The 20,472-nt window shown below is 45.2% G+C and overlaps 1 protein-coding gene and 1 non-coding gene across 5 annotated transcripts in view; both read left to right on the forward strand.

Moving 5' to 3' along the window:
- Positions 1-19,579, forward strand: part of Nap1l4 (nucleosome assembly protein 1 like 4) — a 37,791-nt gene extending 18,212 nt beyond the window's left edge. For 3 of the 4 annotated variants that reach the window (XM_028770980.1, XM_028770984.1, XM_028770982.1), the window contains 7 exons: positions 3,599-3,738; positions 5,909-6,054; positions 8,329-8,351; positions 8,798-8,917; positions 11,518-11,547; positions 12,676-12,732; positions 18,552-19,579. In XM_028770980.1, coding sequence (XP_028626813.1) covers positions 3,599-3,738; positions 5,909-6,054; positions 8,329-8,351; positions 8,798-8,917; positions 11,518-11,547; positions 12,676-12,732; positions 18,552-18,590 — 555 coding nt within the window. In that variant the 3' untranslated portion in view covers positions 18,591-19,579. Of the gene's footprint in view, positions 1-3,598; positions 3,739-5,908; positions 6,055-8,328; positions 8,352-8,797; positions 8,918-11,517; positions 11,548-12,675; positions 12,733-14,227; positions 14,264-18,551 lie in introns of all 4 variants that reach the window. The other variant, XM_028770983.1, reaches the window with a different exon arrangement.
- LOC114624362 lies at positions 182-308 on the forward strand. The gene has a single exon (XR_003711911.1). It is a non-coding gene; the product is annotated as a small nucleolar RNA SNORA54 (small nucleolar RNA).
- Positions 19,580-20,472: the final 893 nt, after the last annotated feature.

Consider the following 20,472-nt stretch of genomic DNA (forward strand, 5'->3'; position numbering starts at 1 on the left):
TCAGAAATCCAGATACTAAGAAAAGTAACCTGCTTGGGTTTAGCCTAAAATAACCAATGTAGATGTGACTGAAACTACCCCAAAACAGCTTCAAACATGGGAGGTGGTCTGGCCTTTGGGAAAATGGGCTTAACCTAGGATGTGCAGAGCTGGTGCTTGCTGAGCCTCACCCTCTACTCAGGAGCACTGTTCGTAACCTGTTAGCCTTGCTGTGGCTGATGGGTTCCATTCCAGTGCTACAGGATTTCCAGTGACACATGACTGACTGACTGGCTAGTGGCTTTCAGTTTCAGGTCTTGGACACACACACACACACACACACACACACACACACACACACACACACACTCTCTCTCTCTCTCTCTCCCTCCCTCCCTCCCTCCCTCCCTCCCTCCCTCTCCCTCTCCCTCCCCCTCTCTCCCTCTCCCTCCACCCCCTTCTCAAGAAGAGATAGGCAAGAGATCTTGAAAGAGGAAGCTAGAGGTTTTTTGTCTTGTCATTTCTACCCCAGGCCCTGGTTAACAGGTGGAGATAGGACAGTGGTGGGATTTCTTTATCATCAGTCCTTGGGGGCAGCTGTATACATCTCATCCCTCTTTCCTTTATAAAAGTTAACATTTGTCAGCTCTGAAGATCGGGCCAGTATGTTTGCTGCCTCTCTTGGTCAGGGGCTGCCAACTTAATTCACGTGGCCACAGAAGCTCCTTCCCACCCAAAGCTCTGGCTATGCTACCTGATCTCTACCTTTTCTATACAGGCAGGTTTGAGATTCTCTGTATTTTGTTTTCAGTTCATCCAGATTAAATTGTACTTTTGCCTTCATATGAATTATTTCATTGTTGTGAGATAGGGTCTTGTTGTGTATCCTGGGCTAACCCAGAATATAGAGTAAGATGACTTCAAAGATGTGGCCCTCTTGTCTCTGCTGCTCATGTTCTGGAATTATAGGCATATGCTACCTTGGCTGGTTGCTTTGTCTGTTTTTGAGATAGACTATTCACAGTATATTTCAGGCAGGCCTGAAAGTCATGACAGTCTGTCCCTGCCTCAGCCTTCCAGGTGTTTAGAATATAAAGCATGAACCCACCTACTCTCAGCTAAATAAGATTAATCCTTCCTTCTTTCCTTCCTTCCTTCCTTTCTTTCTTTCTCTCTCTCTTTCTTTCTTTCTTTCTTTCTTTCTTTCTTTCTTTCTTTCTTTCTCCTTATTAGTAGCCTGTTTTATTTCTGAGGGCTGTTTCTATCCATTCCCAGCCAATCTTGCTTCCTCTGCATGTTAGTTGGGGCTGTACTTCCTGAGGCAAGGGTTACTGCAGGGATGATTAGCTCACATGAGCACTGGCGCGGGTTCTTGTTGGGCAGTTGTGGTTTCCAGGTCTCCGAAGAGACTGGAACACTCGAATTTAACTGAGTTCACTCTGCGCGGTGCTGGGCAGACACTGCAGGGCTCAAGCCTGGGCGTGAGAGAATCTTACTCAGTCTGAATTCCTCCGTGGGCACAGGGCTCTCTAGTGGACCCGTAGGCTGGTGGTCTCTATTCTCAGGCCCCCAGATACCACTGGGGGACCGTGGATGAACAGAGACTGGGGGCTGCGGGCGAAGGAGAAAGAAACCTCAACTATGCCCCTCGGGAAGAGAAGAGTGTTGGGAAGACACTCACTTGGCAGGGTCGGCTAGCTTCGTTGAGTCTGCGGTCCCTGTGGCTAGAACGCAGAGAAGTCCTCCAGGAGAGATTAGATGAGGCTCCATGGTTGAGACCTTCACGGTTCCCCATGGCGGGCCCCAAAAGACACGAGAAAGTCCATGGTTCCAAAAGGGTTTTATTTTCATGGCGGATGATAGATGAATCTGCATGTACCCCCGCACCCCCAGGACGGGCCTTTGGTTAAAATACCATTTGTAAGGAGGAGGGTCTGGGAAAGAATACTTAATTGGCTATGCCCTCTGGCCTTTAGGTATCTCATTAATACGGAAATCTCTTGAGGCTGAGCGGCCTGTAGTCAGGTCCTTGGCCTGTAGTCAGGCCCTCTGCCTGTGGAGGGGCTGGTAGGGGCATTGCCCTACATGCCTGAAAGGTGCGGGTCAGTGGAGATCTTTGCCACATGTCAGGAGTCTGGAATCTGGGAGCGTGGAGAGATAATGTGCCGTCCCTTGCAGGCATGGACACCTCTTGGATATCTGGCTATCTCTAAGCCAGTGCTCTACCAGAAAACAAGCCATCCTTTCACAGCCCCACAGGTTACTGTGAGCATGATCAGCTAGAGTGTGTTGAAGTTATCCCCAGTTCTTCCTTCCAGCCCCATGCTCCCAGAAGTAAGACTCAGACTCAAAATATATTTGGCCATATAGCTAGGCTCTTCTCTTACTAGATAAAACTTAAAATAACCCATTCGTTTCGGCTTACGTTCTGCCATGTGACTGGTTACCTGTGCTCAGGTACCATAAATCTGTCTCATCACATTTTCCTGGACAATCTCCCATTTGGCTCTATCCCACAATCCTTTCTTTCCCGGATGTCCCACCTCTATTTCCTGTCTAAGCCATAGGTCGTGGGCTTTTTAAGTAACAAGTTATACATCCCTATAACACACAAGATATTCTCTCTACCAGAGTGGACTGTTCCCCACCACCACCACCCCCAAATTCTCAGATGATTATTATGGAGAATGTTCAAAACTTAAAACAAGCCAATATGGAGAGCTTGCACAGATCTCTCACCTTCTGGTGCTGTTTCCTATTTGAATTCTGTGTAGAGTAAGCACAGTAAAGAAAGCAAAACTGCCTCTTCAGGGGCTCCTTACTCTGAGAGTCTGTAGGGGTGTCACATAGTCCTTTCTAGCTGGGAAAGTACATGTGTTTGTGCTCCAGTTCATGAGCAAGCACCAGTGAATCTGCTTTGTCTTGATAGCTGACTCTTACTCTTTGTGTGTCTGTTTCTCGTTATGAATAAGTTGAGGGTGAATCATATCACCCTAATATTTCTCTGGTGGAATAAATTCCCAAAATCAAGTTGTTAGGTCAGGCACATTTAAATTTTTTGATTACACAAATAGGCATATGTCTCAGAGCACTGCTCAGTCCCACAGAGGTTTTTGTTTTGATGCATTCTGCCTCAGAAAATCATCCTGCTTGTTGTTTTCGTTTCTATGTTTTTTTTGAAACCAGGTTTCTCTGTGAAGCCCTGGTTGGCCTTGAACTCAGAGATCTGCCTGCTTCTGCCTCCCAAGTACTAGAATTTAAAGTGTATACTAACACTCCACATTTTCTTTTCTTTTTTTTTTTTTTTTCTTGTTGCCATTGGACTTGATATACCTGTTTTTCTGCAAATGTTGTCTCCCTGTGTGTTCTCTGAAGAACTGTGCAGCTTCAAGGGAGCAGTTGACTCTGTCCTCTCTATTTACCTCCCATGAAGAATCCTGTTTTCACTCACTGCAAGGCACAGAATCTTATCTGGATTTCAACCAGAGAGGGACTGGAGCAGGGTGGGGCTGCCACTGTTGATTTTAGTAGGAAGGGCTGTGGCCCATGTGTTGTGAGTTGGTTCTTTAAGTTCTTTGTGCAGATGTTAGGTAGTTCTTACTCTGGATTTTTGCTTCAGTCTTTTGTGCTAGAGTTTCACTTTGAACCCAACGACTACTTCACCAATCCTGTCCTGACGAAAACATACAAGATGAAATCAGAGCCAGACAAAGCCGACCCATTTTCTTTCGAAGGCCCTGAAATTGTGGACTGTGATGGGTAAGAACATGCCTTTCTGCAACAAAAGCAGTAAGAGTCAGGTGTAGGGGTGCATGAGAGTTCAAGGCCAGGCTAGGCTACACAGAAAGATCTGTGTACAACAAAAGGATCAGAAATGGGAATGATGTAAAAAAAAGTCTTAGGGGCAGAGAGATGGCTGTGTAATCACGAGAATTCAAACCTTAGCACTTATATAACAAGCCATATGTCTATAGCCCCAGCTTTGAGGATGCAGAGAACAAAAAGATTGCTGGGAACTGAGCCCTGGGTTCAGGAAGACCCTGCCTCAAAGGATTGGGTGAAAGTGTTAGGGGAGGACACTTGATACCCTCTTCTGCCTGGCATTTGGCCTGTGCATATATGCAGACACACACACAATTTGTACTTACAGCTATACAGTATTTTTTTTTTTTTATGATTTTAAAACAGAGTTTCTCTGTCATGGAATTTCCTCTGTAGACAAGGCTGGCCTCGAACACAGAGATCCACCTGTTTCTGCCTCCTGAGAGCTGGAATTAAAGGCATGTGCCACGATCACCACTCAGCAATAATTGTTTTTTTTTTTTTTTTTTTTTAAAAAGCCTTTTTTTTTTTTTTTTTTTTTTTTTAATTTTTATTTATTTATTATATGTAAGTACACTGTAGCTGTCTTCAGACACCCCACAAGAGGGTATCAGATATCATTACAGATGGTTGTGAGCCACCATGTGGTTGCTGGGATTTGAACTCATGACCTCTGGAAGAGCAGTCAGTGCTCTTAACCACTGAGCCATCTCACCAGCCCCAGCAATAATTGTTTTAAAAAATATATTTTAAAGTCTGGAACCACTTAAAAGCCCTTCAAAATTGTGTACAGTAGCTTATGGTTGGGAAGCTGCAATGTGGACATGGCCAAAACTGGAAGGTGTGTCATGTCTTAAGATTCAGATACACTTGGAAGCCTGTCCTCAGTTTCTCTTTGAATGGGACCATGTTTTGAATTCTTCAGATAACCAGGAATTAAAGGTGATTTTGTTTTTGTTTTGTTTTTTGTTTTGTTTTTGTTTTGTTTTGTGGCATTGAAGATTAAACCCAGGACCTTTACATAGAAGGCTTAAGTGCTCTACCACTGGCTTGTGTCCTCAGCCTCAAGTTTTTTTAAGATTTATTTTTATTTAATGTGTATGAGTGTTGTGTCTGCGTGTGTATCTGTATCTGTACCGTGTGCATGTCATGCCTACGGAGGTTGAAAGAGGCCGACTGATGCTGAGATAAGATGTCATTAGATAGTTCTGGCTTGCCTAAAAAACTTGCTTGTTCTGTAGACTAGGCTGAACTTAGAGATCCACCTGCCTTTGCCTCCAGACTATTGGGATTAAAGGCTGTGCCACCATCGTGTTCAGCAAAGCCCCAAACTCTTAAGAGAAAAAGTATTTGTTGAGTGGTGAAGTTAAATCCATGTCACAGTTCACTGACAGCTTTGAAATATGGCACCAGATTTGCTACCTGATAAATGACAGTGTTAGTTTCTAAACCATTCAGTAGAGATACAGCTTGACGTTGACTCCTGTGGTTATGACTCACTGTTTGGGAAACTGACTGTTGAAAGTAAAACACGAGAACTAGTTCAGTGCTGTTAATGTCACTAAATGATTTTGGGCTTCATTAAAGTCCTGCTTGATTCAAAGGCTTGGAGTATTCAGGGTTAGGTTAGAGGAGATCTTTTTCCAGGGCCAGTCTGTCATGTAGGAGAGGGTTTGGCTTTTCCATGTGTTCCTGAGTAGACATCATTCAGCTGCCACCAAAAGTGAGATGGTGGCCCCTGCTGTCCTGTTCACTTAGTTGATTTCTGAGTTGGAGTACATGAGTGGTAACCCTAGATGTGCTCAGATATAACAGGTGATGAGTTCTTGAGCATTCTGTGGACTTGACAGGGCCTTGCACAGGAGACATTTCAGAATCCTTGTGGAAGAATGCTGTTGTCATTACAGAGCTTTTGGGCATTGGTGATCGAAGGATGACAGGACCAGGCCAACCCTTGTAAGCTGCCATACAGATAGACTTTGGGATTCTTTCCCCTGATTTGCAGATGAGTGGTGTCAGATGTTCCATAGGGCTCTGGCTTCCTTCCTAGATAGTAGTGGGATTTCTCTTGGGGCAAGTGTCTATAACAGCTGCCTTGTCCCTGCAGGTGTACAATAGACTGGAAGAAAGGAAAAAATGTCACAGTCAAAACCATCAAGAAAAAGCAGAAGCACAAGGGCCGGGGTACTGTACGAACCATCACCAAGCAAGTGCCCAATGAATCCTTCTTCAACTTCTTCAGCCCCCTGAAAGGTGGGCAGGGGCAGCTCTGTGTGCTGTGTAAAGTTGTTCCATTCCCTCGTATTTGGTTAGCTCTTAGAAGTTGTGTGTGCACCTCAGGAGAAGATGAGCACTTTTCTGGGCATATGGAGGGGATAGACTAGCTTCCTAGGCAAGGAGGCAGGCACAGATTCTCTAGGACCCGTCCTGGCAAGCTAGTCACAGTTACAAACCTTCTGAGTCACCAGTTAAACTTCTTTTTCTTATAATTCAGTTTTCCCTAGTTTTATACAGTTTGACAGAGCACAGGGCTTTACTTGGAAATATATGTAATGAACACATATAGGTAGTTTTCAAGTCTTTAAAGGCTAGGAACAGAGTTTTAACATTGAAGCTTTTAGTTTTCTGAGCTATGTAATGAAGATGGGACCTTGAGCCTAGTTATAATGACTGCAGTCTGCTTGGGGACTCCTATCTTGGCTGTCCCACAGTAATTCTATAATTGGGAAGGTGTTTGGCCACACCCTTTCTTAGTGTTAAAGAATTATCATTTTCCACGAAGGGACCGTCATTGGACATAAATATTTATCCCTGCTGTGAAAGTTATCCAACGTAGAGTTGTTTGGGGGACCTTAGGCACGTCCATTCCTGGATCTGGGCACTTGGCTTTGCTTTGTTCCAGAACTTGCTGCTGTTGTCCACCATGTGTTCCTCATGGGACACTTGGATGATGTTATTTTAATGGCCATTTTCTATGATTTAACTTTGAACCCACAAAATACAAAGTATGTTACGTTGGTAAATAAGAATAAGCTAGTGCTTACATTTCCTGTGTGAGGAAATTCCTTTAGAGCATACATTAACATACATGTTTAGACCAGGCTAGCTATGTAGACCCAGGTGGAGCGTCCTTGCCTTTAAGAGTCAGCTTCTCAGTGGGCATAGTGCACATGCCTTTAATCCTAGTATTCAGGAGGCAGAGGCAGGCGGATGTCTATGTAGTTCCAGATTAACTAGAGCTACGTAGTAACACCCTGTCTTAAGAAGTTTCCTTGGACTGTTCTTTTTTTATTTTTTGGTTTTTCAAGATAGGGTTTCTCTGGGTAGCTCTGGCTGTCCTGGGACTCATTCTGTAGTCCAGGCTGTTTGGGACTCACAGATCTGCCTGCCTCTACCTCCTGAGTACTGGGATTAAAGGCAAGCACCACCATGCTCAGCTCCCTAAAACTGTTCACAAAGTCACAGTGAAAGTAGAATTCATTGATAAGCAGATGTGATTTTAGGGGTGATGTTTTATAGTGGCACAACTCTGAAATTAGCTCATTCAGTTTCCAGCCTGCATTTTAAAGGGAAATGAATATAAAACTGTTAACAATGCTTTCAGGAAGTTGAAAAGGAAAAAATAAGGAAGTGGCTACAATGTTAGCCAGGCAACATATGACAGTATCAAGTGATGAGTTCTAGGAACAGGAATGGAGGATGGTGGCCAAGGGCTGGGTTACAGATTTGGGAATGGAGACACTACTAGTGTAGTCCTCATTGTCCTCATAGCCTACAGAATTGGCCTAGAAGGCTTATGCCATGGTGCTTGTCACTAGGGAGACAGGGTCCAACCCTCAGACTCTGTTCCTTGCCTACATGGTAACAGCCTCTTGTGGGTGGTGGTCATACACTCAGTGCTGTGCTTTGTATCAGTGAATGCTGCCAGTCTGTAACAACAGATGACATGAGCCCCGTGAGAAAAGCTGGCACCACAGGTTTTACAGAGATTAGCTCTACATTAGATCTACTCCAGCACATAACTAGTCGAGGCCCAAAGCATCTGTTAGGTAATGGTTGCTTGGTTTCATGAGGGTATGGTAAGAAGCCCACATCTTCTGTTTGACCTGGTGAATGTCAGCACCACTTTGATGGTCTTGCATGTAGGCCCTCATGGATACATCATCCTTGGGTGAAAGGCTGCAACCCCCTGCAAGGACATCAGCAGAATGCACATTCTTCTCTTTCCTCAATAGCAGATAAACCTGCACCATTCAGCATTGTACATTGTGCAGGATCAGTCTCTGTATGGTGCCAATAGGACAGCTGATTCACCTACCTCCTGCTCATCCTTCAAACTCTCAGCTTTTTTGACCCACTGCCTTATCTAGCTGAAATTATGGTAACAGATAGAGCTTGTGAAAATGTTCACAAGGTGCCTCAGTGCTTTGTTGGGGTCTGGGAGAGCTGCAGCTGAGTTCCCTTCAGTATGGATGTTAAAACATTGGTGTCGTTGTAATATAAGTGTGTTTTCTTTTCTTCTTCTAGCTTCTGGAGATGGAGAATCTCTGGTAAGATATATTGTCAAAAGCCCTGATTTTCTATCAAGTATTTCTTGAATAAGCACTTGTTCTTTCTGATCCATTCTTCCTCCTTTAGTTTCTGTAGTTAAGTGAAGTCATTATACCTTGGGTCTTGAGAGAATGTTTTTTTTTCCTATGCCTGCCCTTTAGTCCTCAGTAGAGACCCCAATCCCCCACTCTAAAGCATAGGACACGCATCAGAGCTTCAGCCCACCTGCTGTGTTGTTTTCATGGTATTTTGTAGTGTAATTTGAACATTAGCTTTAAGGTCATTTTAAGTGGCTTTGAATGTGGTGACTGTTATCCAGCAGTGCAGATCATTCAGAAGTAAGGGTTTGAGGGGAGGGAGGGTACTTGGAGGGTACTTGAACACATCTTCGCCCCACTAAGATGAGTCCCACTAAAATGAGTTAATTATTTGTTTTCCCTCTCAGGATGAAGATTCCGAGTTCACCTTAGCCTCTGACTTTGAAATTGGGCACTTTTTCCGTGAGCGCATCGTGCCACGGGCTGTCCTCTACTTCACTGGGGAGGCCATAGAGGATGATGACAATGTATGTGGGGCAGGAGGGTGGTCACCTCGGTGCTTAGACCTCTGGGTGCTCAGACACTCTGAACTGTGGCCTGGAAAGCTATATGTATTGCTTCATTATCTAGACCCAGGGCCCTACAGCTCTCTGTGACAATAGACTAAAGGGAGGTGGCTCCTAGAAGCTGCAGTGAGAGGAGGGGGTATCCCACGAGGCTGTCAGTCCTCAGGTACCTGGGAAGCTAGCATGTGACTCATTTAACCTTGCCTTCTTAAGACCCTGAGGATCAAACTGTTCTGTGGAAAGCCTGAGAACTTGAGAAAACTTCAGTATGAAGAAGGCCCTTCCTTCGGGAGATTGGGCCACACCAGACAGTTACTGGCAGTGGATTTATACTGGTATATGTCATAGTAGTGCCCTACAACAGAGGCTCCTACCCTGTGTGATGTGTTCCAGGTATTACTTAGTAGGCCACACTTTTAATGTGACCTGCCTCAGGTTCTCTTGGTGGTTAAGGCTTGGATTGTCCCAAGTTATCACAGTCTGTAGAGATCAAGTTGTTAACCTTTATTTGAAGAGCTCATGAGTCTGTTGGAGCTTTAGGTGGGCAGTGAGGTGATCAGGCAGGTCCAATGGCCTGTTTCTGATACAGGGAGGGCTGCCTCTCCTGATTCTTTTGGTGGGTGTTAGCTTCAAGTCTTGCTTGTTCCTTAGGGAGAGATGGTTATGGATACTGTTCAGCATTGGTGGTTTCCCGCAGTGCAGAGGCCTGGGTTTTAGGACAGTCTAGTTACACAGCAATTCTAAGGCAGCATTCTCAAGATGGTGGCAGTTGGGCTAACTGCATCACAGACGTGTGCCGCTGTAAAGATAGAACTGATGTTGAAGTTAACCAGAGTCATTGGAAAGTTTGCCCCTAGTTCAGTGGTCTTCATATTTGACACAAGGTCTGAAAGGCCTAAGCCAGCAGTGTGAGACTACGTATGTGTGTATATATGCAAGAATAAGAAACATAGTACTACTGGAACCACAAGACCAGAGGGCTGTTAGGGAGGGGAAGCAGCTGGCCCTGTCCTGCTGTGTACTGTGCACATGTGGGAGGTGAGCTTGGTGCAGACCCTTTTGACCCCACTAGGTGATTTTTTTTTTCAAGATAGGCTCCTGATAAAAGAAATGTGCTTAAATCTTAAGATATTGACACTGCAGCAGGGCAGTGATGGCGCACACCTTTAATCCCAGCACTTGGGAGGCAGAGGCAGGCGGATTTCTGAGTTCGAGGCCAGCCTGGTCTACAGAGTGAGTTCCAGGACAGCCAGGGCTACACAGAGAAACCCTGTCTCGAAAACAAACAAACAAAAAAAGATATTGACACTGGGCTAGTTCAAACATAACTTCTCTCTTGGATTAATGCAGTACAACTGTCATCCTGGCTCTTAGGAGCTTGAGATAGAATTGAGTGTTTTGAGACTAATTTGGGCTATATAGGGAAGCCCTCATCTGAAAAGCAAACAAAAAAAGACCTGTCTTTTAGAAACCTGCTTGAATGCCATAGGGGAAAGACACTACTTTGTGGCTGGGTCCTACCTTGTTGCTTTGTGGTGCCAGGAGGCCAGTGGGTTCTGGCTTTCCAAAGTTGTACTTTCATATTGTCTCAAAGGAATATGTGAGTGGTCTTATTTTATAAATGCCAGTAGCCAGTGGTACTGGAGTGACCAGCCTTTAGGAACTTGCTCATGTTTGGAACTTGAAATTATCTGACCAAAAACATGTTAGACAGAAATTGACACAGAGCCCTGATGGTGGTTTGACATTAGTTTTGACTAAACACCAAGATTTTATAAATGTTTATAAAATAAATATATAAAAAAGAAACCTAATAAAGGCTGTCCCGCCCTGCTGTCTGAGGTGTGAAATGCCAAAATTTTTGTATGCAATTAAACAGGTGATTAACTTAGTTTAGCCTTGGTCTTAGTTGGGTGTTTGTCACTGTGATGAAATACCATCACTGAAAGCAGCGTGAGGAGGAAAGGGTATTTTGATATTACCTGGATCTTCCATCATCCAGGGAAGTAAGATTAGGAACCTAGGGGCAGAAACTGGTGCAGAGACCATAGAGGAATGCTGCTTACTGACTTGCTCAGCCTGTCTTCTTCTAGCACCAAGAACCACCAGCCTAGGGGTGACACCACATACAGTGAGCTGAGCCCTACTGCTTCAATCATTAATCAAGAAAATGTGCTATTGGCTTGCTTATAGGCACATCTCATAGAGGCATTTTCTCAGTTGAGAGTCCCTCTTCCCAAATGAATCCAATTGCCCCGTTTCTGTCTGAAGGTAGAGAGGGAGCTATCCAGCATGTTCAGCCCACAAGTCTTGTCACCCCTCCCCATCCTTAACTCTTGAGCCCCTTTCTGTCCTGGGAGGCCCCTCTTACACACAGTGCTGATCTGCTGGGCCTGCAGGAACAGCATGTGAATCATGGATACCTAGAGATGGAGCCATCACTGCTTCTGTAGCAGCACAAGCTTCATGCTACCTTTAGCCTAGCAGGGTACTTATCAGCTTGTTATTGGGGATACATTATGGTTCTAAAAATTTAAGTTGTTTTTCTGTTTCCCTTGCAGTTTGAAGAAGGCGAGGAGGGTGAAGAGGAGGTAAGGAAGAAGTCACATACAGTATTGTTACTCGAACTTTGTGAGGCTTTGCCTTGTCTGCTTGACATTAGGAAGTCCAAGGGCCTCACTCTGGTTTCAGTTGCCATTTTGAAATCATTTGGTTTTGGTGCCCATAGATTTTGACCCTGTAATTGCTTATAAAGATGTATATTAGGGCTGGAGAGATGGCTTAGCACTTAAGAGCACTGGCTGCTCTTCCAGAGGTCCCAAGTTCAATTCCCAGCAACCACATGGTGACTTACAACCATCTATAATGGGATCTGATGTTCTCTTCTGGCGTGTCTGAAGACAGTGACAGTGTACTTAGTTAAATAAATAAATTTATATATATATATGTATGTATAATGTTAACTTCTTTTTAAAAAAAATGATTTATTTATTTATTTTATGTCTATGAGTACACCATTGCTCTCTTCAGACACACCAGAAGAGAACATCAGATCCCATTATAGATGGTTGTAAGTCACCATGTGGTTGCTGGGAATTGAACTCAGGACTTCTGGAAGAGCAATCGGTGCTCTTAACCACTGAGCCATCTCTCCAGCCCAATAAATCTTTTTTTTTTTTAAATGCATATTAGTAACCATTTAATAAGGAATGTCTAATTTTTTTGGAAATGTTTCAGAATTATTTGGGAAAATGAAAAGATAAAGAGAGTTAATTATTAGTGACTGGCCCTAATGCAGGATTCTGCTGTGATTTGCTTGTGGAAAGGAGACACCATAGGAAGCTGAGGTTCTGGATCAATCTATTCAACTAATTTTTTTTTCTTCCTCTATTTAAAGGAATAATTTTTTAAGATTATGCACGTCTGTCTGGGCATGCATGTGTGCTTATGTGCTCATTCCTGTACAGAAGGCATCAGATAGATCTAACGCAGAAGTTTGCAGTGACTGTGAGCTGCCTGACAATAGGTGCTAGGAACTGAATTCATTCTCTCTGCAAGGCTTTTTTGTGCTCTTAAGCATTGAGTGTCTCTAACCCTGGCCTCTTTTGTAAGAAAAATTGTGTGTGTTGTGTAGACTAAGCTGTGTGTCACTTTGTACAGGTTCAGGTGATGCCCTACAGTCACACTCTAGTCATCACTCTTTTGTCTCTTTAATACAGGAATTGGAAGGTGATGAAGAGGGAGAAGATGAGGATGATACTGAAGTTATCCCCAAGGTTAGTTATTTGGGGACATCCTGAGCCTACCAGTACTGCACAGTGGGCCTTTTGAAGCTGTTCTTGATGCTAAGAATACACATGTCAGAAAAATCCACAGTTGAGGAAAGGCAACTTGTGTGCCTGGAACATTAGGTGTCAGATTCAACCAGGTGATACTCAGCTCTGTAGACTGGAACATGCATTGCTTCCTGCTCTTCCCTAAAGGGCTGTTGTGACAGGAGGCAGCCATGTGCATCTGCAGAGCACCTGGTGTGGATTGTGTGCTAGAATAAGGAGGGCATTAGATTGTGATCAGAATTTCTGCTGAAAAGATTCAGAAAAAGCATTGTATGTACATACACATATGCATAGTGGTTGATTGAACAGGACAAGCGGACTGGCAAAAGAAAAGACAGTCTGCACTATCAATTTTACCTGGAACTTGGGGTTTTCTGTGTGGTCTCAGGAGACTGTTAATTAGGGGGCTGTGGCATCCGATGCCAGGATGCCCTGAGCTGCTCTTGTGTAGCCGTACATACTTCCCTGTGTTTGACTGTGTGGGGTCTGTTAGAGTGCATCCCTGCCTGGTGTCCCTGTGCTTTGCGTCTCTGACTGACTAGTGTCCATCTGTTGCCCTTGTTTTCCCGGTGTGGAGTGTGTGCTAAAAGCTGTCAGTGCAGTGACTTGGTGTTGTGGCTGCTGTGCTGCTGGGAATGCATGCACACACTGGGAAGTTCCCTGGGGGAAAATGGGAGAGCTGTTGCCACTATCACCAATGCACTCTCTTCTAAAGATCACTCTTGGGTCATGGAGACAGTACTACCTGGTGAGCCTTGGGGTGTTGGTTGTTCATGCTCTGTGGGCAGTGGATGGACACATGGTCATAGTGCAGTTGGCAGGGACCAGGGCAGCTTGTCACGTGCATATTCCACCTTGATGCACCTTTGCTTCTGTGTTATGCTTGTCTCACTTAGCCTCCATTGCATCCCCTCTCCTCCCATTTCTTTTTCCTGTTGTTTTCCCTTTGTCACGTTGCAGAGCCTTCTGTCTCCTCTCATGTCCCTGTATTTGAAGAGAGCCTCTCACCCAGGTTATCATGTGATTAGTAGAAAACCTTGCAGACACTTGGTCATTGTCTAGGAGTGGAAAGAAGCTTCAGAAGTAGTGTAGGCAATGGGGTACAGTGGAGAGCTGTTGTTGCAGGCAGTCCAAGGGGTGGTCCTTCTGTCCTTAAGTCAAGGTGTGATTGTTCTGTGGCTTCATGTGCACCCTCCAAAGAGAGTGACTGGAATCGTCACTAAAAACTGCACACAGTGTTGTCTGGGAGTTGTTTATTATAAGAGGGCATAAGGTTTGACCTCAGGAAGGCATGCAGCTCTGCTGTGCTGAAGCTGTTCCTGCCCCTACTGGAAGCCCTTGTATCATGAGAATGTGGCTGCTGCCTCCTGTATAATTTTGTACATTTCATTTTCTTTCATGCTGACAGTTCCTTTCAATTTTTTTCCCCATTTAGGTGTAATTTTTGTGTTAATCATTCATGCGTTTCTAGGTAAGGTGGAATCTGTTCATACCTAACTTCCAAATTGCTGTGTGTACTTGATTCGTTGCATTACTCTGACTTCTGGGACATAGAAAGTTGTGATTCATTATATTGTATAGGAGCTAGGGCTGCCTCTGGGCCTTGTGAGTGGCACTTGTACTGGCTCTACAGTTAATGCATTTGTAAAACCAGCAGAACAGTGAGGCTTAGCTCCTGCCTTCAGGACCTGATGTTTTTCAGTAACTGGGCAATGGGCTGTACTTTGGGGAGCATTGTCACTGGTAACGGAACAAGAGGCTCTGGCGGTCAGCAGCTGACAAGATGGCCATAGGAGCCACCCTGGACAAAAAGCCCTGATAGAAAAGTACCTGTTGTCTACACTGCACCAGGCTTAAAGACACTGTGACTGTAGTCGCTCTGGATTTGTCTAGGTGTCTGTTGAGGGTTTATACACTCTACCAGGCATTGTGCAGACCAGTGAGTGAACAAAACGATCAGGTCAGGTGGCCTGGTGTCCCTGCCAGTGTGGCCACTATAAAGCCCCACCTCACGATTGGTTTGGAGGATGACAGGGCCAGTTGTGGACATAGTGTGGAGCACCTTGTTTCCCCTGTTTAGTTTGGAGAGCACACTCACCTATAAGTAACTAGCAGTGAGGGGAGGCCCTTGCCAGTGACAGGGTCTTATCTTCCCTGTGTAGTGCTCACGTCTTTTGCACATAGCTAATGCAGTAAGAAAAGGAAGAAAGGCCAGGTAGAGTGAGGCACCATAAGGATCCCATAGGTAGGCCCCTGCCTTATTTTACTTGTAGACAGCAGTTTGTAAGGAATTGTCCAGAATGACAGCAGTCCAACGGAGCCTTGGCCTTTGATGGGCTCACTCTGGGACCTTCACTTGAGCAGCTAGGTGCAGTTGACTGTCAGTGTTAAAATATCCCTCTTTATCAAGGCCATAGTAGCAGACCATGGTGGGTGTCCACCTGCAGGTAGCTTTGGCGTGGGCCTTGCTCTCTGGTGCAGCTGACATAGTGAGGTATAAGTGGCCTCAGCTCCACCTTTCCTGAGTCCACTATGCCCATGATAACCCCACCTATGTAGTCCTGTGGTGATCAGGGTTTTGGCCGACTTACACATTTTAAGTGCTAGTGCTGAGGGGCCAATTTGTCATTAAGATTTGTGAGGTAGCAGATGCTACAGTTCAGTTGTAATTTAGTTTCTGACTGTGTCCTTCAAGGGGTTGTTAATCCCAGCAGGAATGTAGGTGGACACTACTGCCTACTACCTGGCAGGGGTGGGGTCTGGACCTGTGGTTTCCCTGTGTAAACCTGCTGCTTCACTGTTCTTGCCTTTCCAACGGCCTCTTCTGCCACCTTAATAAAGATTATGCTCCTTGGCAGCTTCATTACCTAAAGTACTATGGTCTATGTTTTGGATTTTTACATCCTCAAGTTTTGGTTTTATTAAAAACAAAAATTTTACATTCCTGTGGTCAAAATGCCACTTCATTTAAGAAATGGGATAAAGTTTGGAATGCTTGTGTTCTGAGGCAGGGTAGGGAGGCACCTACTCATTGCCCACTAGTTTTCCACCTGCAGTGCCTTTATTTTTCTGTGCTGGGGGCAGACCCCAGTTGCACCCCAGCCCCTAGAGCTTCCACTCCTTCCCTTGTGTGCATTGCTTGCCTTCCTCTCTTCTATCCCTGCTGTACTTGCTTGGGACACCCTGCCTCTCTGATGTTCTCTAGGTCAGTGGGCTTGACCTTGGCCACTGTGTTGACTACCTCTAGATCTAGCCTTGGCTGTCTTCTGACAGCTTTTGCTTGGTTGGCATCTGTATTGTGCTTCTCTAGAGAAACAACTGATAGAATGAATCTCTCCATTATAAATGGGATTTACTAGAGTGGCTTATAGTCTGTGATTCAACTATTCTAGCAATGGCTGTCTCCCAGCAGAAAGGTCAAACATCTGATCCTTATTTGGTCCACAAAGCTGGGTATCTCAGCTGGTTTTGTGTGTGTATGGGCATCCCAAAGAAGTAGGCTCTAACGCCAGTGAAGGAATGGACTTGCCAGAGAGTGAAAGCAAGCAGGCAAAGAAAAGAAACTTTCTTCTTCTATGGCCTTTACATAAATTACCACTAGGCCTAGATTTAAGGTGGGTCTTTCCACCTCAAATAATCCAATCAAAAAAAAGTCCCTGCACAAGAGTGACCAGCAGCTTGAGTTTGAGTTAATTCCACATACAATCAAGTTGACTACTGAGAGTAGCACAGCATCTCTGGGCTTGGGTTCCTTGTTGACTTACAAGATTCCTGAGAGATAAATAGGGATGGGATCCCTAACCTGGAGGGCTCAGTATATCCCTGTTTTCTTCTTAGGCTAGAAAGATGGCTCAGTAGTGAAGAGCACTAGTTGTTCTTGCAGAAGTCCTGGGTTCAGTTTCCAGCATCCACACAATAGCTTACAACCATCTGTAATTCCAGTTATAGGGGATCTGATGCCTACCCTCACACAGACATAACATACATATAAATAAATACATTTTATAATTGAAAAAAGTAGAGGTCTAACCAAGCCAAGGTTCTCTCTTGTGTGCCTCAACACTGCATTTTTGCCCCTGAAGTGTGATGTCTCAAGGTAGACTCTGGTTTCATCTTATACCATAGACACTTCCAGTGTTAACATACATGTTCACACAATACAGATTTTTCTTCAGCACCCCCCAGCCATAGTCTTTTTTTTTTCTTTCTTTCTTTTTTTGGTTCTTTGAGACAGCGTTCTGGTTTGGTTTTGTTTTGTTTTGTTTTATATAAACAGCCCTGGCTGTCCTGGAACTTGCTTTGTAGAGCTGGCTGGACTTGAACACTCAGAGATGCCTGGCTTCACCTCCTGAGTGCTGGGATTAAAGGTGTATGCACCACACAGAATAGCTTTTTAATAAATTTATTTTATTGGGGCTGGAGAGATAGACTTAGCTTAAGAGCACAGGCTGCTCTTCTAAAGTTTAAGTGCTAGTGCTGAGGGGCTGATTTGTCATTAAGATTTGTGAGGCAGCAGATGCTCCGTGGCAGCTGACATACAGCTCTCTATAACCAGTCCCAAGTAATCTGACCACTCCCTCTTCTAATCTCTGATGACTCTAGGAACATACGTGGTGTGCAGACATACATGTAGGCAAAACACACATTTTATCTTAGCACTGAAGATGGAGGAACAGGCAGAACTCCCTGAGTTCAAGGCCACCCTGGTCTACAAAGTTCCAGAACAGCCAGGACTACATAAGTGAGACCTTGTCTCAAAACAAAAAAGTAATTTTTTTTTTCAGCACTTGAGAGACCAATGCAAACAGATCTTTGTGAGTTCAAGGCCAGCTAGGGCTGCATACATAGTGAGTCCTTCTCTAAAAATAATAGATTTTTTTAATGTGGTGCTGAGGATCAAGTCCAGGGCCTTGGGCACACCAGACAAGTGCTACACTACTAGGCTGCATCGCTAGCCTTTGTTACTTGGAGGCATGAGTCTCACTATGTGGGTTAGACTGGCCTTGAGCATGCATTTCTCTGCTGCGGCCTAGAATTACAGGTTATACCATCATGATTTTTAGTTGTAGTTCCCAGGGATTCTGGGAAGCAGATGAGTTGAGTACATATCTTAGCTCTGAGGCAGCAGTAAGGTCCTTATTTGTCCTCAGGCTTTTATTGTCCTCCATACAAAGCTCCCAGAACTTGAATGTGTTTTAAAGACACCAGGTTTGTGTGTTAGGTTAAGTTGAAGTCACTTGCTCTTCAGATAGGTGTGATTTGGACTCCTGTTCTGTGAGATTGATAGACATGGCTCTTTATAGGAGCTGGCTTCTGGCCATTTGCTCCTGCACTATGAACCACTGGAGTTGAATCTATTCGGGTATTAATGGTGAGAACCAGCCTGCTGGGAAGGACTGACTTACCTTCATGAATGCCCAGGACAGGGCTGCCCTAGAGAGAGGTAATTGCTGGCACAGGCAGGTGTGATCTGTACCAGCCACAAAGCCCCTCATGTGGCTAGTTCCTTTTTGTGGCCCTAGCAAGTCTCTGCCTAGCACATTCTGAGTTAGACTTTACATTAAAACAGGAAAGCAAACATCTGGAACTCTTCTCTGGAGAGCTGACCTGTTTCTGTGTCAGCTCTTAAAAGTGCATTTGTGGGAGCCATCTTTTGGGTAAGAAGGAATGAGCTTATTGAATCTTGGTTCTTGTGGGTTGGAGAGGCTTCATGAGTGATACTGGTTTTATTTTCTTCAAATCCTGTATTCTCCTTGCAGAAAGAACCCAACCAGCCACCGGAGTGCAAACAGCAGTGAGAAGCAGCGACCCTGTGGGGCCACCTCGTGGATGGCTATCAGGACCGCAGGCCACAGGCAGGGGCCTCAGTCCCTGCCTAAGCAGAATTTTGTTGACAGTGCTGTGACATCTAACCATTTCCAAGTGCATGATTCCTCTCCCCCTTCCCTTCTTACTTTGCTAAACTTGTACAGTGGAGACTGCTGCAGTCCAGAATAGGAGATTTAGTTGTAGCACCTGCAGCTTTGGTGCCTGAAGATCACTTGGGGTGGGCCGAGGTTGTGCCTGGGATTGACAGAGTCTGGTGATTGTGTGCACTCTGCCCTCCCCTACTGAAAAGGCCCCATGATTTCCAGCCTCTGAACTGCGTGGGAAGCTGCTCCAGCTGCTGTGCCCTAGTCATCTCCCAAGCACTGTAGAGGAAGCTGTGCTCGCCTTAGAGCATTTTTTTTCTTGCGTTTTGGTTTTAGGGGTGGGTGGGTTGTGGCACACACCTCTGAGGCCAGAGCTGTACTTATTTATTCACTCGTGCTTGGGGGGCTTTGAACTTCACTGTCCTCCCACTTCTGAGATCACGTCACTGACTTGATCAGGAGGATGTGACACCCAAGTGGAGTGAGGCCCATGGAGGAAGCCCTGCTGCTTCCTGCCCCCAGCTGTGCTGTGCCATGCAGACTACATGTTGTTATTGCCGCTGGAAGTTGGCAGGCTGTAGCCAGGGGGCAGACGTCCTCCCTCACAATGGGTCTCTGGCCTGTAGAGTACAGCTTCAGTTTGTACTGTGCACACCAGAGCCACACCTGGGTTTTGTGACCAGTTGGTGGCTGGTGTGTGTGTGGGGGCGTTTCCGAGTGTGTGGGTTGGTCTCTGGTAGCCAGGACAGCCATGTCCACAGTGACCAACCATGTAGCTCAGCCTTACCCAATAACACATTTGTAACTGAATACGGTGTTTTCAATTTGTACAGAATAGTTAGAATATTCTATTAAAGTTGTGAAACACAAAGTGAGATTGGTTTTTGTTGTTATTTGCTTTTTTGACAGCCCACTTGTTCCTTCTGACTGCCCACAGTTGGCCACACCCTGCTGGACTGAGCTCTTGAGTGGCTGGACCAAGGACTCTGGTCTGCAGACTTAACCCTTGGTTGATGAGCCTGTGAAAACTCATTCTTAGAAGAGAGCTGTTTGACTGGAACCAGCCTGGGGCTCTGGGAGCATTTTTCTACTGTAAGAAAGGCCTTAGCAAATGACCATGGCGGGCTTCAGAGATGGCTCAGCAGTCAACAGCACTGGCTTCTCGTCCAGAGGAACAGTTTAGTTCACAAACCTACATGATGGCTAACAACCTTCTATCCTGTTAACTTCTAGGGGCTCCAACGCCCTCTCTTGGCCTCTGTAGGTACTGCATGCACGTGGTGCACAAATCTACATGCTGGCACACCCATACAATAACAAATTAGGAAGACACCTCTGGATCTGGGACTGCGTCTTGTAGATCAGGATCTAGGAGAGATCCATTAAAAACAAAAAACCTACAAAAAGATCATAAGGGACTGGTGATGTTTTTAATAAATTTGGTGGGAGAGGGATGGCGCTGAGATGATGTTGCTATATACACGCCTCCTGCTTTAGCCTCCCAAATGCTGGGAAGTCAGACTGGTGGCCATTTCTGACTGAGCTTAGTGGGGGAAGACCTCCTTCCTGGAGTGCCTGCTTTGCAGGCTCAAAGTTAGCTACAAAAGTGATTACCTTTCCCTACAAGCCCAGTGTCTCTGGCCTGCTTACATGGCTGCCCTGTCCCTAGCCTCATAAGAGCTACAGGACAGGGCTGCAGAAGTCAGGCTTGGAGGTGGGCATGCGACCTTCCTTCATCCCGTGTCCTTCCCTAGGGAATCCTGCCTCA

The sequence above is a fragment of the Grammomys surdaster genome, unplaced genomic scaffold (genome assembly GCF_004785775.1).
Source record: "Grammomys surdaster isolate TR1022 unplaced genomic scaffold, NIH_TR_1.0 205, whole genome shotgun sequence".
NCBI classification, from domain to species: domain Eukaryota; kingdom Metazoa; phylum Chordata; class Mammalia; order Rodentia; family Muridae; genus Grammomys; species Grammomys surdaster.